The sequence below is a fragment of the Callospermophilus lateralis genome, chromosome 10 (assembly GCF_048772815.1).
Source record: "Callospermophilus lateralis isolate mCalLat2 chromosome 10, mCalLat2.hap1, whole genome shotgun sequence".
NCBI classification, from domain to species: domain Eukaryota; kingdom Metazoa; phylum Chordata; class Mammalia; order Rodentia; family Sciuridae; genus Callospermophilus; species Callospermophilus lateralis.
The window spans coordinates 82,064,383-82,081,555 of NC_135314.1; the positions used below are offsets into that span (position 1 = coordinate 82,064,383).

The 17,173-nt window shown below is 30.9% G+C and overlaps 1 protein-coding gene across 2 annotated transcripts in view; it reads right to left on the reverse strand.

Annotated features, from left to right (window-relative positions):
• Positions 1 to 2,877: 2,877 nt before the first annotated feature.
• The window catches only part of Arl13b (ARF like GTPase 13B), a 65,055-nt gene continuing 50,759 nt past the window's right edge, over positions 2,878 to 17,173 (reverse strand). The window contains exons 7-10 of one of the 2 annotated variants that reach the window (XM_076867347.2): positions 14,406 to 14,631; positions 10,285 to 10,401; positions 9,294 to 9,362; positions 2,878 to 4,938 (exon numbers count right to left, since the gene is read on the reverse strand). In XM_076867347.2, coding sequence (XP_076723462.2) covers positions 4,862 to 4,938; positions 9,294 to 9,362; positions 10,285 to 10,401; positions 14,406 to 14,631 — 489 coding nt within the window. In that variant the 3' untranslated portion in view covers positions 2,878 to 4,861. The remainder of the gene's footprint in view (positions 4,939 to 9,293; positions 9,363 to 10,284; positions 10,402 to 14,405; positions 14,632 to 17,173) is intronic. The other variant, XM_076867348.2, reaches the window with a different exon arrangement.

Consider the following 17,173-nt stretch of genomic DNA (forward strand, 5'->3'; position numbering starts at 1 on the left):
TGAGCTGAAAAAATACCAGAAATTACATTATTTTATTAATGATACTGTTAGATAACTAATCCATATTATTTATAAGGACTTAACTCTAGGCAGGAAAATAACTTTTATCTAACTAAGCATTTTTTATCATTAAATCAATTTCTGAATAAGTGTACTTTTTGGACTATCTCCTATACTGGCTGCTTTATGAATTTTCATGTTTACATAAAACATGTCTCAATCCTTCCTATTAATATAGAGGTGAGGAAAGGCACGATAGTAAAACAATCTGACATTAAGAAAACCCTTAGTTACTTAAAATGTAAGGCAGAAAAACACAGGCGCCTGTGACCAATGCTAAAGAGCATAATTATAGGAATCTTCAATGTCTACTGAAGATTCTTATTAGTTTAGGACTCCAAAGTGGTGTGTATAAACTCTAGCAGCCAATCCACTGCAACTGGGGTGTAAATATAATGACTTCTCTTTTTATTAAGTTTTATCTAATATTTCTAATTTCCTTTTTGAGGGGAAATAAATATAAATAAAATGCATTTTTAAATAGTGCATCAGAAATGTATGTAACTGATAAAGGTTGGAATATGTATCCTCAAAATTTATGTTGAAGCTCTAATTCCTGATATTTGGGAATGTAACTGTATTTGGAGATGAGGCCTTTTAAAAGATGATTAAGTTAAAATGAGGTTGGAAGGCTGGATCCTAATCCAATCTTACTGGTGTTATAAAAAGAGAAAAAATGGACAAACTGAGAGACACTAGGGGCAAGAGTACTGAGAAAAGGCCATGTGAGGACACAGCAAGTTGGCTGTTACCTATAAGGCAGGCAAGAGGCCTTAGGAAAAAGGAAACTTGTCCACAATATGGACCTTGATCTCCCTACTCTAGGACAGTAAGAAAATAAATTTATTTTGTTTAAGAAGTCACCCTGTGTGTGGTACTTATGGCAGCCCTAGCAAACATAAAGGCACATTAAAAATGTATAGGGGGCTGGGGATGTGGCTCAAGCTCTAGCATGCTCGCCTGGCATGCGTGCGGCCCGGGTTCAATCCTCAGCACTACATACAAACAAAGATGTTGTGTCCGCCAAAAACTAAAAAATGCATAATAAAAAATCCTCTCTCCCTCTCTCAATAAAAAAAATGTATAGGATGCTATTATATAAGTTTTGAGACCACTGATTGACTTCTTAAATTCTGTTTCCTCATCAGTGAACAAAAGGAATTTACAATCTAAGCCATAAGAAAGCAAATGATTATTTTTCCAATTTTTTCTCTAAATAAAATCAGATCTGTTTATTTACAGGAAATTCATTTTTTTTACTTCCTATGTTTTAAATGAGATTTTATTATTTGGTTTCTAAAAAATTAAATAATAATTGCTGTTTTAATAACCTATGCCATATTCTAATCTAGGTTTTGAGATATTTGAATTTGTTCTTTGGATCAGCTGGACTGTATTTCCCAAAAACTTAAATAATCAATATTAAGACAAGAGTGATAAAATTTATAATGTACATCTTTATTTATAAAAGCAGTTTTACTTTTGAAAAGATTTTGCCACCTGGAATCATGGATTTAATTGGAATGAGTAAACCATGAAGTAGCGTGGCATATCAAATAGTACCAAATCAAAATGTTGTCATAGTAAGGGAACATTTAGTAAAAGCAGCTGCAAATATAAAGGTGTTTTAAACAGGTGACCTTTTCCAGGCTATGTGCAAGGAATTTAACATATTAAGTAAATTCTAGAATTTCATTTGTTGTTTAAAAGAGCATTTGATTTTCAACTAGAAGAAAACATGGCAGTTAAATAATTTATACAAAATTATAAATCTGCTTCTATTATAAAAATAAAATTACCAAAATCATTAAAAAGTTTAAGGAAAACATTCTACCAATAACTCTAAAAAATTACTTCACTACTTTATTTTAGCAACATTTTTCTCTAGTGCAGTTTCTATCCATAGCTTGACACTTGGCATCAATTATATGTAATAGTTGCTCTCCTTAAATCAAAGAAGACATTTGGCATTTGTTTTTTAAGGATTGGCTAGCTTCACTTAGCATAATCTGCTTCTTTGATTTAAGGAGAGCAACTAAGAACTGAACAGGGGGAAAGAGCATGAGGAAAAGATTAACATTAAACTGAGACGAGTGATGGGAGGGAAAGGGAGAGAGAAGGGAAATTGCATGGAAATGGAAGGAAACCCACATCGTTATACGAAATCACATATATGAGGTTGTGAGGGGAAAGAGTGGGGGAGGGAGAGAACGGAACAACAACAGATGAGGTAGAGAGGGAAGATGGGAGGGGAGAGGAGGGGGGATAGTAGGGGATAGGAAAGACAGCAGAATACAACAGTCACTAATATGGCATTATGTAAACATTGTGAATGTGTAACTGATGTGATTCTGCAATTTGTATTTGGGGTAAAAATGGAAAAGCATAACTCACTTGAATCAAATGTATGAAAGATGAAAAAAAATTATATGAAATATAAAATACTCCATATACATATGGAATTTCCAAGAAAAGCACATGGAATTATTTTAAATAAGTAAAATTACATCTGTGGGCTAGTAGTTTGAACCAAAGACATTGAATAATCTAGAATCATAAGGTGCTTTGATACTTTATTTAGCTGCTTTTAAAAATAACATTAGATCTCAAATATATAAAAACTTGCAGAGAAAAATGTTTTCATGTGAAATAACAAAAGTCCATTATTTTAATCTACTGATTTAAACTCCTTCAATAATCATATTTGAAAAACATTTACTTATTTTATTATCCAAAAAAATCACTTATATTCATCAAAATCAAGAGAAAACAGAATATAATATAAATTAATTTTATTGGGTGAAAATGTCATAATTAATGGTGATTTAAGAATAAAAATGCAGCATATAACAAAATAGGCATTTAATTATTAAAATCCACCTGGACTTACAAAACATCTTTTAAAGTATTTTAGAATGCTTTAAGATAACTAACTTTTGAAGGAGCTATATGAAATATTAATTCCATTTTATGCTACTTTAATCTTAAAATCATTTTTAGTTTTACAAAATGGAGTCAACAATTACTGTATTCTACCAGTAAACATTGGTAGGATAAAAATTTTTAAAATCTATCTTTACTCTCAAATAAATGAATATTAAAAATATAGCAAAAGTTTGAGTTTAGCTTTAAAAATGAATAAAAGTAAATGTTACAAAAGGAACAAAAATGTAAGCAATTTTTTCCTATAAAATTGATTTCAAAATTTACATGCTCTCTTACTGTGATGCTTTTCCTCATATTTTAGTCACCTATCAAATTCAGACTGTTATGAATTTTATATCTGAAGTAGAATGCTTTTTTCTTATTCAGGTGCTAGGTAGATCCATGTACCAACTCCAAGAATCTGTGCCATGCTGATGCATTCTGATTAATAAGTGACCATAATAAAAGCTCAGTGAAGTTAAAAATGTGAATAAAATGTGATGCTTCAAAGCAAAATTCTTAAAGTAAATAGTTATATTAAACTGACCTAGGCATATTTATTTATGTTGTTATTAGATACCAGCATATGTCTGTTGTCAGTACAGGTACCAAAACCAATAGTCTTAACTAGGTTGTATTGAAATTATTATTTGTGTTATTTTCACCTTAATATAAAGTCATGCTTTCAGTTAAGTGAAAATTAGGACTCCTTTACTGAAAATACATATCTAACAGTTTGTCTAAATGACAGACAGAATCCTATGAGTGCAAGAGAAGTAAATTTTAAATTGAGAAATATTTTGGAATCATTTCTTTACAACAGTATTTGAGCCAACATTTTAATTTGTATTGCTTTAGCACCCAAGTTATTTGTTGTAAAATATGTCTCTGTAACTACAGTAGCTTCTTTTAGTTTTTTGCCTCTAATTTCAAGGGATGAAAGAACTGTAATACCCTAAAAGATACATGTGGCTTCTGACAGAACAGTCCTAACAGGGATCACACCTTGATCTCTGAAAGTGTCTTGACTTTTAAAACAGGGTTTTCTTGGGACTTTTAATAATATCTCATAAAACATTTTTATTACTTAAAAAAATAGGTTAATAAAGGTATTTTATGTCTCATTTATTGAGATTATCATCAAAGAACACAAAAACAATAAAATAGAACACTTTCGTTGAATAATGCTTTCAAATCACATAATTTGGTAGAATAAAGATCTGATATCTGCTTTTTAAAAAGGTAGGTATTATTTTAAAATAAAGTCAAATTAGGATTTATAGGCTAGAAAAATGCTATTACAAAAACTTAAGTTATATAAATATATTGTTTGTATAGTTCATGTCTGTCAAGTAATTTAACTTTTATCTTCCACAAATTTAAAAAATCTGTAAAAAAGTGCACAATCAAGATAATAGTAATTCAACAAAAATTTTAGAAAAATACAAAAAGTTAAAAATTTAGTTTATAAATTCCCAGGAGTTTCCCTTCCATGCCCATGTATCTTACAAAAATGTTTAATATATAGAAATACGGACTATTAAACAAATAATAAAATATGTAGAGTCCATTGGCTCTATTTCTGAAGAAGTTTTCCTTCAGGAATTTGCCCATGAGTGAGGATATAAAACCTAAGGAGTCAACACTAAATCTTGTTAACATGCTCCAAATGTTGTTCATCCCATCCACTGGTCATTTTGCATGAAGAATATGGAGAAGTTAATTATCAGATCAGGTCCTTGGGCTATTAATCTCCTCACTAAAATCATTATGATTTTATTGCCCCAGTCATCAATGCTCAAAGGATTTTTTTTTCTTCTGAGAAGACGTCCATTTCACTTTGCTGATAGTAAGAGTACCAATCCATATGACATGGTTATGAGATCACATCATGAGCATCACCGTTAGGTCTCTGTCGTACAGTTAACGGAGGCAGCGGCTTCCCATAGAAATCTACATAAAGAAGGGTAACCGTGGACACAACAGTTATAATCATCAGTTTTTGACACAGTTCATCATTTTTGAATGAATTCATTTTAAAAAACAAGACACACTGACTTGTCAAGTGAGGTGATAGTTGGGAAGGCAGGGAAAAAAAAAAAAGCAAAACAAAACAAAACCCAGAATGTATAAAAAACAGAATAAATTCAAAACATAACAACCAGGGTAACTTCTAATAGACTTAGTAAAAACCTGCACTAAATGGTTACATTTATTATTATTTTTGTTTCCAATTACACAGTCACATTAGAACAGAACAAACATAAAAAATTCAAAATCTACAGAACCTGCTTATAAGAGCCTGGTAAATTAGCATCTGTACACATGTTCTTATCCAGAGACTGTTATTTCTATGTAATTTAGGAGAATCAAATTGAACTCTTTTATAATAATACTTCAATACAATTCAGTGATTTGGTGCGTATTTTTCACAAAAAATGTGCCCTTCATAAATTTCAATTTCTTAATTATAATAATTGGCTTATAAATTTAGTGGCATATATAACTCTCAGTTAAGTTCTTTCTGGCCTATTACCTTATTTTTTTTCTAGAAGCATAGGTGATTAAGATCACTACACATATACACACACACAGAATTTTTTAAATCAAGTATAAATTCAGCTGGGGTGTTACCATACACTTACAATCTCAGCATCTCAGGAGGCTGAGACAGGAGGATTGCAAGTTCAAGGTCAGTCTCAGCAACTTAGTGAGGCACTAAAAAAGAGACCATGTCTCAAAAAAAAAAGGCAGGGGTTGGGGGGTAGGGATGTGGCTCAGTGTTTAAGTGCTCCTGGGTTCAATCTCCATTATCAAAAAAAAAATTAAAAAAACATAATTTCAAAGCAAAATATTAAACTGAAAGCATGCTTTAGCAAATCTTATATAACAGTATAACTTAGGTTATGAGTTAAAGGTATGAGTTTCAAGGCTGGTCATTCCTAAGTTCAAATCCTGGTTCTGCCAGTTATTAGCTATGTAATATTCCTCATGCTAAAAACTGGGATACTGTTGCCCATCTTAAAAGTTTACTTGGGGGGAATTAAGTACAATGGTACATACATGATATACATAGTTTTGTCATTTTTTCTATAATTAAAACAGTATCATAGATGCTCAATTATTAATTTTTTTGGTACAAGGGATTGAACTTAGGGGCACTCAATCACTGAGCCACATCATCAGCCCTATTTTGTATTTTATTTAGAGACAGGGTCTCATTGAGTAGCTTAGCGCCTTTGCTTTTGATGAGGCTGGCTTTAAATTCATGCCTCACCCTCCTAAGCTGCTGGGATCAATTATTAATTATTTAACTATCTGCTCTAGTTCATTATGCACCTTTTGTCTACTTGTCATCAACCTTTTGTCAAAATACTTCTAGATATAAAGGCACAGAAATGTATCTAAACTTAACACGTGAAGATATAAAATATCTTCTCCACTGGGAAGCAAACATTTGACAAACTGAAAACTAACTAAAACTATTAGAATATAGTGGCCTTAAACTTAACTCACTATAATTCTTTCCAAGTAGTTCTGATTTAAGTGAGGGGCAGGAGGGACCCTTCTCAGCCCATTTTCAATCTTTCTCCAGTTTTTCTTAATTGTAATGCTTACCCTGAATACCACTATCAATTTTTAGTCTCTTATTAGACATTCTTTTTCTCACAAATAGCAAACCATCATTCCCTCAATTGCATTCATTCAGAAACAATTACAGAGCATCTGTTATGTGCAAAATACTCCTATTGTATAAAGACAGCTGGGGGGAAAAAAAAAAACCTATCTACATATTCTCCCCGACTCCCCCATCTGAATCACTTTTCTCCTAAACTCCATAATCTTACTTTATACTGGCCTTTAGACATTTCCAGACAGATAAGCCTACGTCTGTATTTGTCTATCTCTATATGTCTCTCTAAAAAAAAGATTTCCTTTCTCTTGATATATTTTTAATCTCAGCCATATCACCAAGCTTATATCCCCTTGAGTCAAATTATACTCTATTCTCTTGCCCTCAACCCTTACCTCCATTCATCAAATATTACTTCTTATAATTATTAAAGTATTCTTTACAAATACACCTTTTATTCTTCATTTCAATTTCCATTCCTTATTTATTACTTTGATCACTGTAACAACCTCCTGAGATTCAAGTAGTGATAATCAAGTTTGTACTTGATACATATTAATAGAAATTGTTTCTGTATTCCATACACTGTGACAAAAGTTGTTAGAAAAACAAGTATCAAATCTAAAATTACTATTCCCATGCTAAAAATGAATATTATCTCTTAAAAATTAAAGCAAGTCCAGATATCTTCACATATAAGATCTTCATCATCTAGTCCTAAGCCAGAATTCCATTTTGAATGTTCTCTGTAATTTAACATTTTCCTTTTTTACCTATTCTATGCATAAACCTAAGCTCCAGTCACAAGCTATTTTCCAAATAAACCATGTTCTTTCCTCCATCTCTATTTTTTTTTTTTTTTAGTTGTAGATGGACACAACACCTTTATTTTATTTGTTTATTTTTATGTGGTACTGGGGATTGAACCCAGAGCCTCACTCATGCTAGGCAAGTGTTCTACTACTGAGCCACAATCCTGGCTCTCCATCTCTTTTTTTTTTTTTTTTAATCTTTATTTTTTAGTTCTCGGTGGACACAACATCTCTGTTTGTACGTGGTGCTGAGGATCAAACCCGGGCCACACGCATGGTAGGCGAGCGCGCTACCGCTTGAGCCACATCCCCAGACCCCTCCATCTCGTAACAGTCTCTTTCTTCTGCTTCTTAATCTTATTGCTCTGAAGACCCAGTTCTAATGCCACTTTCCCTAACTTCTGATGCAGTCTGTGCATAATAATGCTGAACCACAGAACATATTGTCATACACTAAGAATGCTGAAGTATCTTCTCTCTTACACAGAGATCTCCATAAAGGCAGTATGTGTTTCTTATTCATTGGTATTACAAACATGTTGGCTGGTGTCAAATACAAAACAGGTTTTTGTTTAATAATGAATTCAGTATGGGAACAAATATCTATCTTACGAGAATTGTGTGTGTGTGTATATAAACATTGATATTACAGTTTTTCTAATATTAATATTTAAACTGATCACATATTCTAATGTACATAAAGAATTATATAATAAAATAGCAGTAATTAACCTGTTTTAATCACTAAAAACATGATATTAAAATTAGTAAACCACACAGACATATGTGATTCCACTGAAACAATACTTTTCAAATAATCTAAAACAATTTGTTTTTAAAAATGTAAAACTAAATCTTCCAATTTTTATTATTATGAAATATTTAATTATTGACCTATATAGTATTCTGAAAGAGAAAGCAAATAGCACATTATATTCATATATTTTGAATAAAATATTTAATATATTTTGATATAATATATTTTATGGTAATGCTTTTCTGAAAACTGAACTTACAATTTCTTCTGGTATGTACTCTCCTTATGAAATACAGTTTTATACTGGGTCAGAGAGTCATCAAGAATCATCAAACAGAGTTATCAGAAAGGGAACTGGATATTCTGATTGAACAAATTTAGTGAGCTACAATTATGCATAAATACTGTTTTGCATTCTAGAAATATCTTATTGAAAAAAATCTAGCTGATGATCTGCAACTTCCTCTCCCTAGGTTCTCTACTATCTACAACTGGTCCTTTCTCTAGTTTTTGCTTCAGGAATTCTAATGTTATAAAGACTATTAGTTAATGTTAATCTCATTAAAGAAAATTATTTTTTCCAATAAAGCCTTTGGTAACTTTCTCTTCAGTTAGCTGAACTTTATTTGGTTTACTGACTTGATTTCTGATTTTATAGACTGTGTTGATCTCTCTGCAAAATTTTAATATTCAGCAGCTAGGTGTCTTATTCAGAAAACAAATTAAAAAATTATATGGCATTATCAAAAAGCCTACTGTATATTTATAGAACAGTATGGCTTTTTTTTTTAAACACCATGAGTTTAACTGTACTGTGTCACATTAAAATTGTTTTAAAAAATTTTCCTTTCCATAACTATTGGTATATCATGAATAAACAGAAGTATGATTCCTTTTACCTCTGTATTCCAAGGTAAACAAAAATCAAATTACATAGATGCAGAGTGAATTAAAAAAAAAAAAGGGAAAAGTATAATGAAAAAGTATGGAAGTTTGTTTGAAAGGTTTCCAAAAATAAAATATTAAGCTTGTTGAAGTTATGAAGTAAAGAAAAGTGAATGCAATATGAATAGATGATATCTGAAAACTGATCCTTTTGCATTACCATTATGACGTGTTTCACCAAGAGGCTCAAGTTTTGGAAGTCTAGTGACTTTGGGGGTTCCCCAGCCAACTAAAGAAAAAGAAACACATTTAAAAACACTGTTAAACAAATTTTGGGGGTCTGATAAGAGGATCTCTCCTTCCACAGGAAGTATAAATACCATTCAATGTCAATTCAAATGTACTAAATGACACAATACTGAATATCTATAAACCCATTTTAAATGGCTTCTATTTCAAAATGTAATTAAAGTCTGCTAACATCTGTTTTAAGTTTTTATTCACCTTTCATTAAAAACAAACCTCTTAACCAACTTCAATAAGCTTTAGACTACCATTTGAATACCTAGCAGAGGCTAAAATAAATGTTTTCTTGTTAAATTGAATACTAAAAATGAATTTTAAACAAATTCTTAAAGAAAAATGTTACCATAACGAGCCTTGTGGCATGGCTGCAAGGACACTGCAAACATTTAGTTAGTCATCAGGTATTTATTGAGCACATATAGTAGATGAGGTACTATGTATTTAGTGCTAAAAAGTTGCTAACAATTATTGTGCAGTTATGTCCCAGTGCTTCTTTATGTGAATATAATATAAATTAATCCTGTGTATATGTTGGATTCAAACTAGGAAAACTCATACATCTAGGTAACTTTCAGGAAGAAAGGTCCAATTTTTTTAAAGATTTCATTAGCCATCTATTCATTAAACTTAAATTCCTCTTACGATCTGGGTAATTGATATTTTTAATACAGCTTGAACACACTCCAGGAATTATTAAGATTTTCTTGATAGTTTTTACCTTTTTCTTTTATGAAAACTAATAATTAATTGACAGATTTTTGTACCATGAGAGTAGAGTCCTTTCTCAGAAATTCACAAAATAATGAAAAACTATATAATTTCTTTTTCTTTCTTTCCTCCTTCCCCCTGTCCTCCATTGTTTAAAGCAATATTTCTAAATTCAGTATCAGTATCAATTTACTCACCAGGAGGGGGAGGTGGAGGTGGTGTTGGACTCTTAGGAGCAGAGTCATCGGTATTAACTGGTTCTACCCGGTGACTCCTTTTCATTCTCAGTTTCTTAGTTTTCTTTTTACTGTTATCTATAAGAATATAAACATAGAATTTTTATTTATACTATTGGGGAAAAGTGAACTTCTATCATTGAAAAAACATTAAACCCTTTGGGAAAAAGTAAACTTCTATAATAGAAAACAATGAATAAAAGGAGAATATTGATATTACAATAGAAACCTCATATTCAACTTCAGAAATTGTTATCAATAACAAAATATGAACTTGAATTTAGTAAAAACAAATATTTAAAGTAATAGCTTATAGAACAAATATGACAAAATATCCAAAAGTCTACTTTAAATACTGAGAGGTTTTTACAATATAAAAATACCTTCTCATTTCCAAAAGCAATTTTTATTTCTTCCAAATGTCATATTAAACACATATAACTGTCTAGTTGTAGGAATTCCATAAAACTCAGAATGGCTTGTGGAAAGAGGAAAGATGTTGACTTTTCTCAGAGGAATAAGTAGAATGACTATAGGTATAAATAATCCAAAAATAATGCTTTGAAATATGAGGAAAAAAATCCAAACCCAATCTAAATATATTACTCTTTAACACCTAAAGAATAAATATATGTAACCAAAATCAGTAGACCAGGCTGAATTAAATTTCTGTTCTTTCTACAATAAACAAACAAACAAATTACAGACTCATAAACACATAAAAACACCTTAAGGATATGATATATTGACGCTTAAATTTTAACAATGTAAAACCAGAGTGGCATAGTAATTAAAAATTCTGACCATCAAAGTTACTGAAATATTTTAAATAACAATTCCTAACTGCGAAATTACACACATTTTATAAAATTGGAATTATCTGAACATGAGAAATAGTCAAAATCTATAGAGTTACAAAACAGAAGAACATCATATTTAAAAGGAAACTTTTTATTAATGTTAGTGTCCTTTGTGACATTTTACTCCAGATAGAAATAAAGTAATCTTTTTACTATTAAACTTATAGGCGTAACAGATGGGAAAATGGAATGAGAGCTCTAAAAACATACGGTACTTTAGGATGGGCAGTAGTTCAGGTGATGGAAGAGGATAGAATGTGAAAATATGATTTGGACTGGGGTCTCAGCCCAGCCACCAATATGACATATGAAGTTTTTCAACCTCTCCAAGTCCCTAGTTTCCTACTTACATAGTGAGATGAAACTCCCACTAAAATAGGGCTGTGTTAACTCAAATAATCTGAAGTCATACTTTGAAAGCATAAAATGTGAGTTATTATTATGGTTATGATTTATTATCTCAGATCTTCCTAAACTATAAAGTCATTTTCTAATTCACTTTTCTTCAGTGTTATCAGTGTTAGCGTCCTATTAAAAAACTGAGACCACTGTAATAAGTCTACCTTCATTTAATACTGTGCTGATAGAGTTATATGGGTATGAAGATGACTACTCTAATCTCCCAAGTGATGACAAAAAGTACAACTTAAGTTTAACATTTAATCAAAGAAAACATGCATGTTAGTTATTCTGCACTTCAAGAACTGATAACTTATTTTGATAAACCCTATATACTTTAAAAAATTCTTACATATATCATCTTCTAAGAAGTGTCTGTTCAGATCCTTGCCCATTTATTGATTGGGTTATTTGTGTTTTTTTGGTGCTTAGCTTTTTGAGTTCTTTATATACCCTAGAGATTAGTGCTCTATCTGATGTGTGAGGGGTAAAGATTTGCTCCCAAGATGTAGGCTCTCTATTCACCTCACAGATCATTTCTTTTGCTGAGAAGAAACTTTTTAGTTTGAGTCCATCTCATTTATTGATTCTTGATTTTAATTCTTTCGCTAAAAGAGTCTTATTAAGGAAGTTGGGGGGGGGCTAATCCCACATGATGGAGATTAGAGTCTACTTTTTCTTCTATTAGACTCAGGGTCTCTGGTTTTATTCCTAAGTCCTTGATCCATTTTGAGTTGAGTTTTGTGCATGGTGAGAGATAGGAGTTTGTAAGTTTCTTGCTGGTTTGTCTCAGGCTGAACCTTGACTGTTAGAAGGCCCCAATGATGTAATAACATGTAGATATTCAGCAACCACAGGAATTTGTAAACATTTCAATTCAGCAGACCTTTGTAGTTCTTTGAAAACTAAATATATGAAAAAATATTCATCATCACTAGCAATTAGAGAAATGCAAATCAAAACTAAGATTTCATTTCACTCTTGTCAGAATGGCAGCTATTATGAAGACAAACAAAAATAAGTATTGGCAAGGATGTGGGGAAAAAGGTACACTCATACACTGCTGGTGGGACTGCAAATTGGTACAGACAATATGGAAAGCAGTATGGAGATTTCTTGGAAAATTGGGAATGGAACCACCATTTGACCCAGCTATCCATCTCCTCGGTCTATACCCAAAGAACTTAAAATCAGCATAATACAGCCACATCAATGTTTATAGAAACACAATTCACAATAGCTAAACTGTGGAACCAACCTAGATGCCCTTCAATAATAGATAAATGGATTAAAAATGTGGCATATATACACAATGGAATATTACTCAGCAATGAAAGAGAATAAAATCATGGCATTTGGAGGTAAATGGATGGAGTTAGAGAAGATAATCCTAAATGAAGTTAGACAATCCCAAAAAACCAAATGCTGAATGTTTTCTTTGATATAAGGAGGCTGATTCATAGTGGAATAGGGAGAGGGAGCATGGGAGGAATAGACAAACTCTAGATAGGGCAGGAATTGAAGGAAAGGGAGGGGGCATGGGGTTAGAAATGATGGTGGAATGTGAGGATCATTATTATCCAAAGTACTTGTATGAAGACATGAATTGGTGTGAATACACTTTTATTCAATCAGAGATATGAAAAATTATTCTCTAGATGTATAAGATTTGGAATGCATTCCTCTGTCATATATAAATAAAAAACAAAAAGAAAAAAGTGAAAACAAAAATTCTTACATATAATAAAACCAGACCTGTAACTAGGAATAGCAAGGGAACAGTAGTAACTATTGGGTATCTCCCAATTGGCAGACATTGTAAAAGAACATTATAGGTATTTTATAAGTAACTATAAAAGCCTTGTCAATAAAAATGATACTCATCCCCATATTAGAAAAGAAGAAATTAAGTCTGGAGAATATTACATAACCTAACATATACTAATAGATGGGAAAGTCAGGGTTCCCTCTCAGGTTGCTTGATTCCAAATACAGGCTCTTTCTCTATGACAATGAGAGACATGAACTTTCTGTTCAATCACATCACCAATTAGAAAAAGCAAAGTAATTATAAGTTAAAGATTTTGGATAACATTAAAATAGTGACAAATCTTTTTTTCTTTTGTACCAGGGATTGAGCTCAGGGCCTTACTCATACTAAGTATGAGCTCTACCGCTGACCTGTACCCATAGCCCCTGACAAGAGTTTTTAAAAACGTTCTACCAATTATGTTTGTATCCTATAGAAATAGCCAGACTATAAAGGAAGTTATGTTGATTGAATCATTACAAGGCTTAAGAAACAAAACAAAAAAGCCTCAAAAAAGTTAAGTAAATTCTATGAATTCCTGGCAACTATACTGTATCGCAAACTTATGAAAGTAAAATTGAAAACTGAATTTTCTGCTGAATTCATTTTACACTTTAAACTTTAAAATTACATTTTAAACTCAGCATGAAAACAACATGTTAGGAGAAAAAAAAAGTGGTTAATGATTAACTAAAAACCTGGAAAGTATCATACTACTGCACTTGGAGACAAAAAGTAAACTACATTTTTTTGTGAAAATAAATGATACAGGAAGTAAAGTATAAATAAGCTATATTTATTTATTTATTTAAAGAGAGAGTGAGAGAGAATTTTTAATATTTTATTTTTTAGTTATCGGTGGACACAACATCTTTGTTTGTATGTGGTGCTTGCTGAGGATCGAACCCGGGCCGCACGCATGCCAGGTGAGCACGCTACCCTTGAGCCACAACTCCAGCCCTAAATAAGCTATATTTAAATGTATGAAAATTACTTTACATAACTAGATATACCTGATTCTGATGATCGATGATCTGCCTCATCTTCATTCTCCAACTGCTGTGTTAATGCCTCCTTATAATTTTCTACTATTTCAAGTTCACTGTGTTTTTGGCTACTGTCACCAGTCTGGTTTTCTGTTTGTATTTGCTCATGCTCCATTTTATGTTTCAGGGGGCAACCATCACTCTCTTTCTCCATTGTTTGCTTCTTTTTCTCTTTTTCAAGTTTTTTTTCATTCTAACAAAAATGAAATATATTACCTTTATTATAATGGTTCTATTCTATCTTAAAACAATTTTAAAGATCAAATTGATTAAGAGTATTTTATAATTTCAACAGTTTTTTGATACTTTCATTATAATTATTTGTTAAGTATATCATTAAAACATGATAACTGCTAAATACTAAATAAATGCTAAATAAAAACATGCTAAATAAAAAAGGTATAATGAAAGAAAATAAATGTTTACATCACATAACTTATATCAGTGATTTCACAATCTATTGTAAATCAGTGATTTCACATCACTATTTAACTTATATCAGTGATTTCACAATCTGCAGCTAGCACTATTTAGTGTATAATCATTAAGAGGCATTTTCCTCTGACTATTCCCACACATACAGACATACACCCTCCACAAACATATAAATGTGTGATTATCTCTCTCTATATATATTTATTTGTTGTTTAACCAACAACAAAAAATTCTTTTATTTAAGAATATTTCTATAGAAAAGAAACTAATAGAGAAGAGAAAGGGGATTAGAAGGAGGAGGAAGGGAGGATGAAAGGGAAAGGGAAGATATTGGGGAATGAAATTAACCAAATTGTAGGCATATACAAATATGTCATAATGAATGCATTGTTATGTGTAGTTATAATGCACCAATGAAAATTAATTTAAAAAACAGTATACATATCTTTCGATGTCAATGAAGTGCTTAGAATAGTGCCTCATATTATAAATGCTATGTGTTAGCTGCTATTATTTTCATCAATTACATTAATATTTAAAATGGTTATATCATAGAAATCATTGTATAAGTTAAATAACTTATGTGATATAACCATTATGATGTATAACCATTAACCATATGAGTTATATGATATGATAAATTTCTTTTTCCAATTCCATTTCAATGGATAAAGAAAGTATTTCTAAGTGTCATTATCATAAGTAAACTGTCCTATTCACTTTTTAAGTTAAATTACTAACAGAGCTGCTAGATAAGAGGGACTGCTGAATCAGAAGATCTTTAACATTTTAAAATTTGACATACAATCACAAACTTCTCTTCTGAAAAACTGAATCAATTTATAAACAAGGCAAAAGGATAGGAGAGTATTTCTCTAAATCATTTTAAATGCTGCATATCATCATCAACCTTTTATATCTCTGAAAAACTAATCAATAGATATTTTAGGGTTGTTTTATTTTGATTTAATTGAGTTGGTTTGATTTAATTTAAAAATTTTCATTACTAGGCAAGATGAACTATTAAATGCTCTTATTACCATTTTTTTTCCTTTAGGGTAATCCAATACTGACTTTCTATTAATTTCATAGTATTTTATAAGAATTCCTTTTTTTCCCCCTTGTCTTATCTGTTACTAGGACTAATCACATAGTTACACAGGACTATATGTCCTCTTTGCCATATTTTCATTAGGGTTGTTTGTTTTCATTTATGCCTTTTAACTTTCTATTATCAACTCTTACAAAATTGAATATAAGACCTATCCATTTTATACTTTATGTAAATTTATTTGTAGCTTGATTGTCTTGCTTTGAAAGTTTTTCATCCTCCAAACATTTATAAATATTAAAATACACATTTAAGTTTTTTATATTTCTGGAATTTAATATGGTTTAGTAATTTCAATTTTTTTCCAAATGATTGTTCAGTTTTTCCCATATTCTCTCAGATTTGAAGTGTTATCATTTATCTTATATTTAGTTTATACACAATTGAGTTCATTACTATTTGTTCCATTGATCTGTAGTAAAATCAAAACTGTGGTAAAATTATACTAGTGCTTCTGTACAATGCAAACCTACTAAAGAAAAATTAAAGAAATATACACAATAAAAAGGAGATTATAAGTACCTTTGTTTTCATTAATTCACTGAACATTTTAAAATTATATAAATTATGTAAAATTATAACTATACTTTCCCCATACACTAATTAATTTACAGACTTGCTATATATATGTGGTATTTTATGCAATACACCAGTGTCATACAACACTGGTGTTTTCACAGTAAAGATAATTTGAAAATTATAAGGTTGAGATAAGTACATGGAAGTATAAAATGATTGGTCTTTATTTTATACGGTGAGCTTTACTACAGTGTAAATTAATGTTTCAAAGTGAAATCCAAATCTTAATATCCTTCTTCTCTACATATATATGCATATATATTTATATATACATAGTTACTAAGAATTGAATCCAGGGGTGTTTAACTATTCAAGCACATCCCCAACCCTTTTTACTTTTAATTTTGAGAGACAGTCTTGCTAAGTTGCTTAGGGCCTTGCTTGCCAAGTTGCTGAGACTGGTTTCAAACTTATGATCCTCCTGCCTCAGCCTTCTGAGCTGCTGGAATTATAGGCATGCACCACCACACCTGGTTCTTTACCAATATTTTTAAAAGAACATAAAACGAAACTTGACAAACACAATATCTGATAGAAGGGAGACAAAATAATACTTCATGTTCTTAATATATATTCACTAAGAATAACATGTTTAGGGTAAATGCAGTAG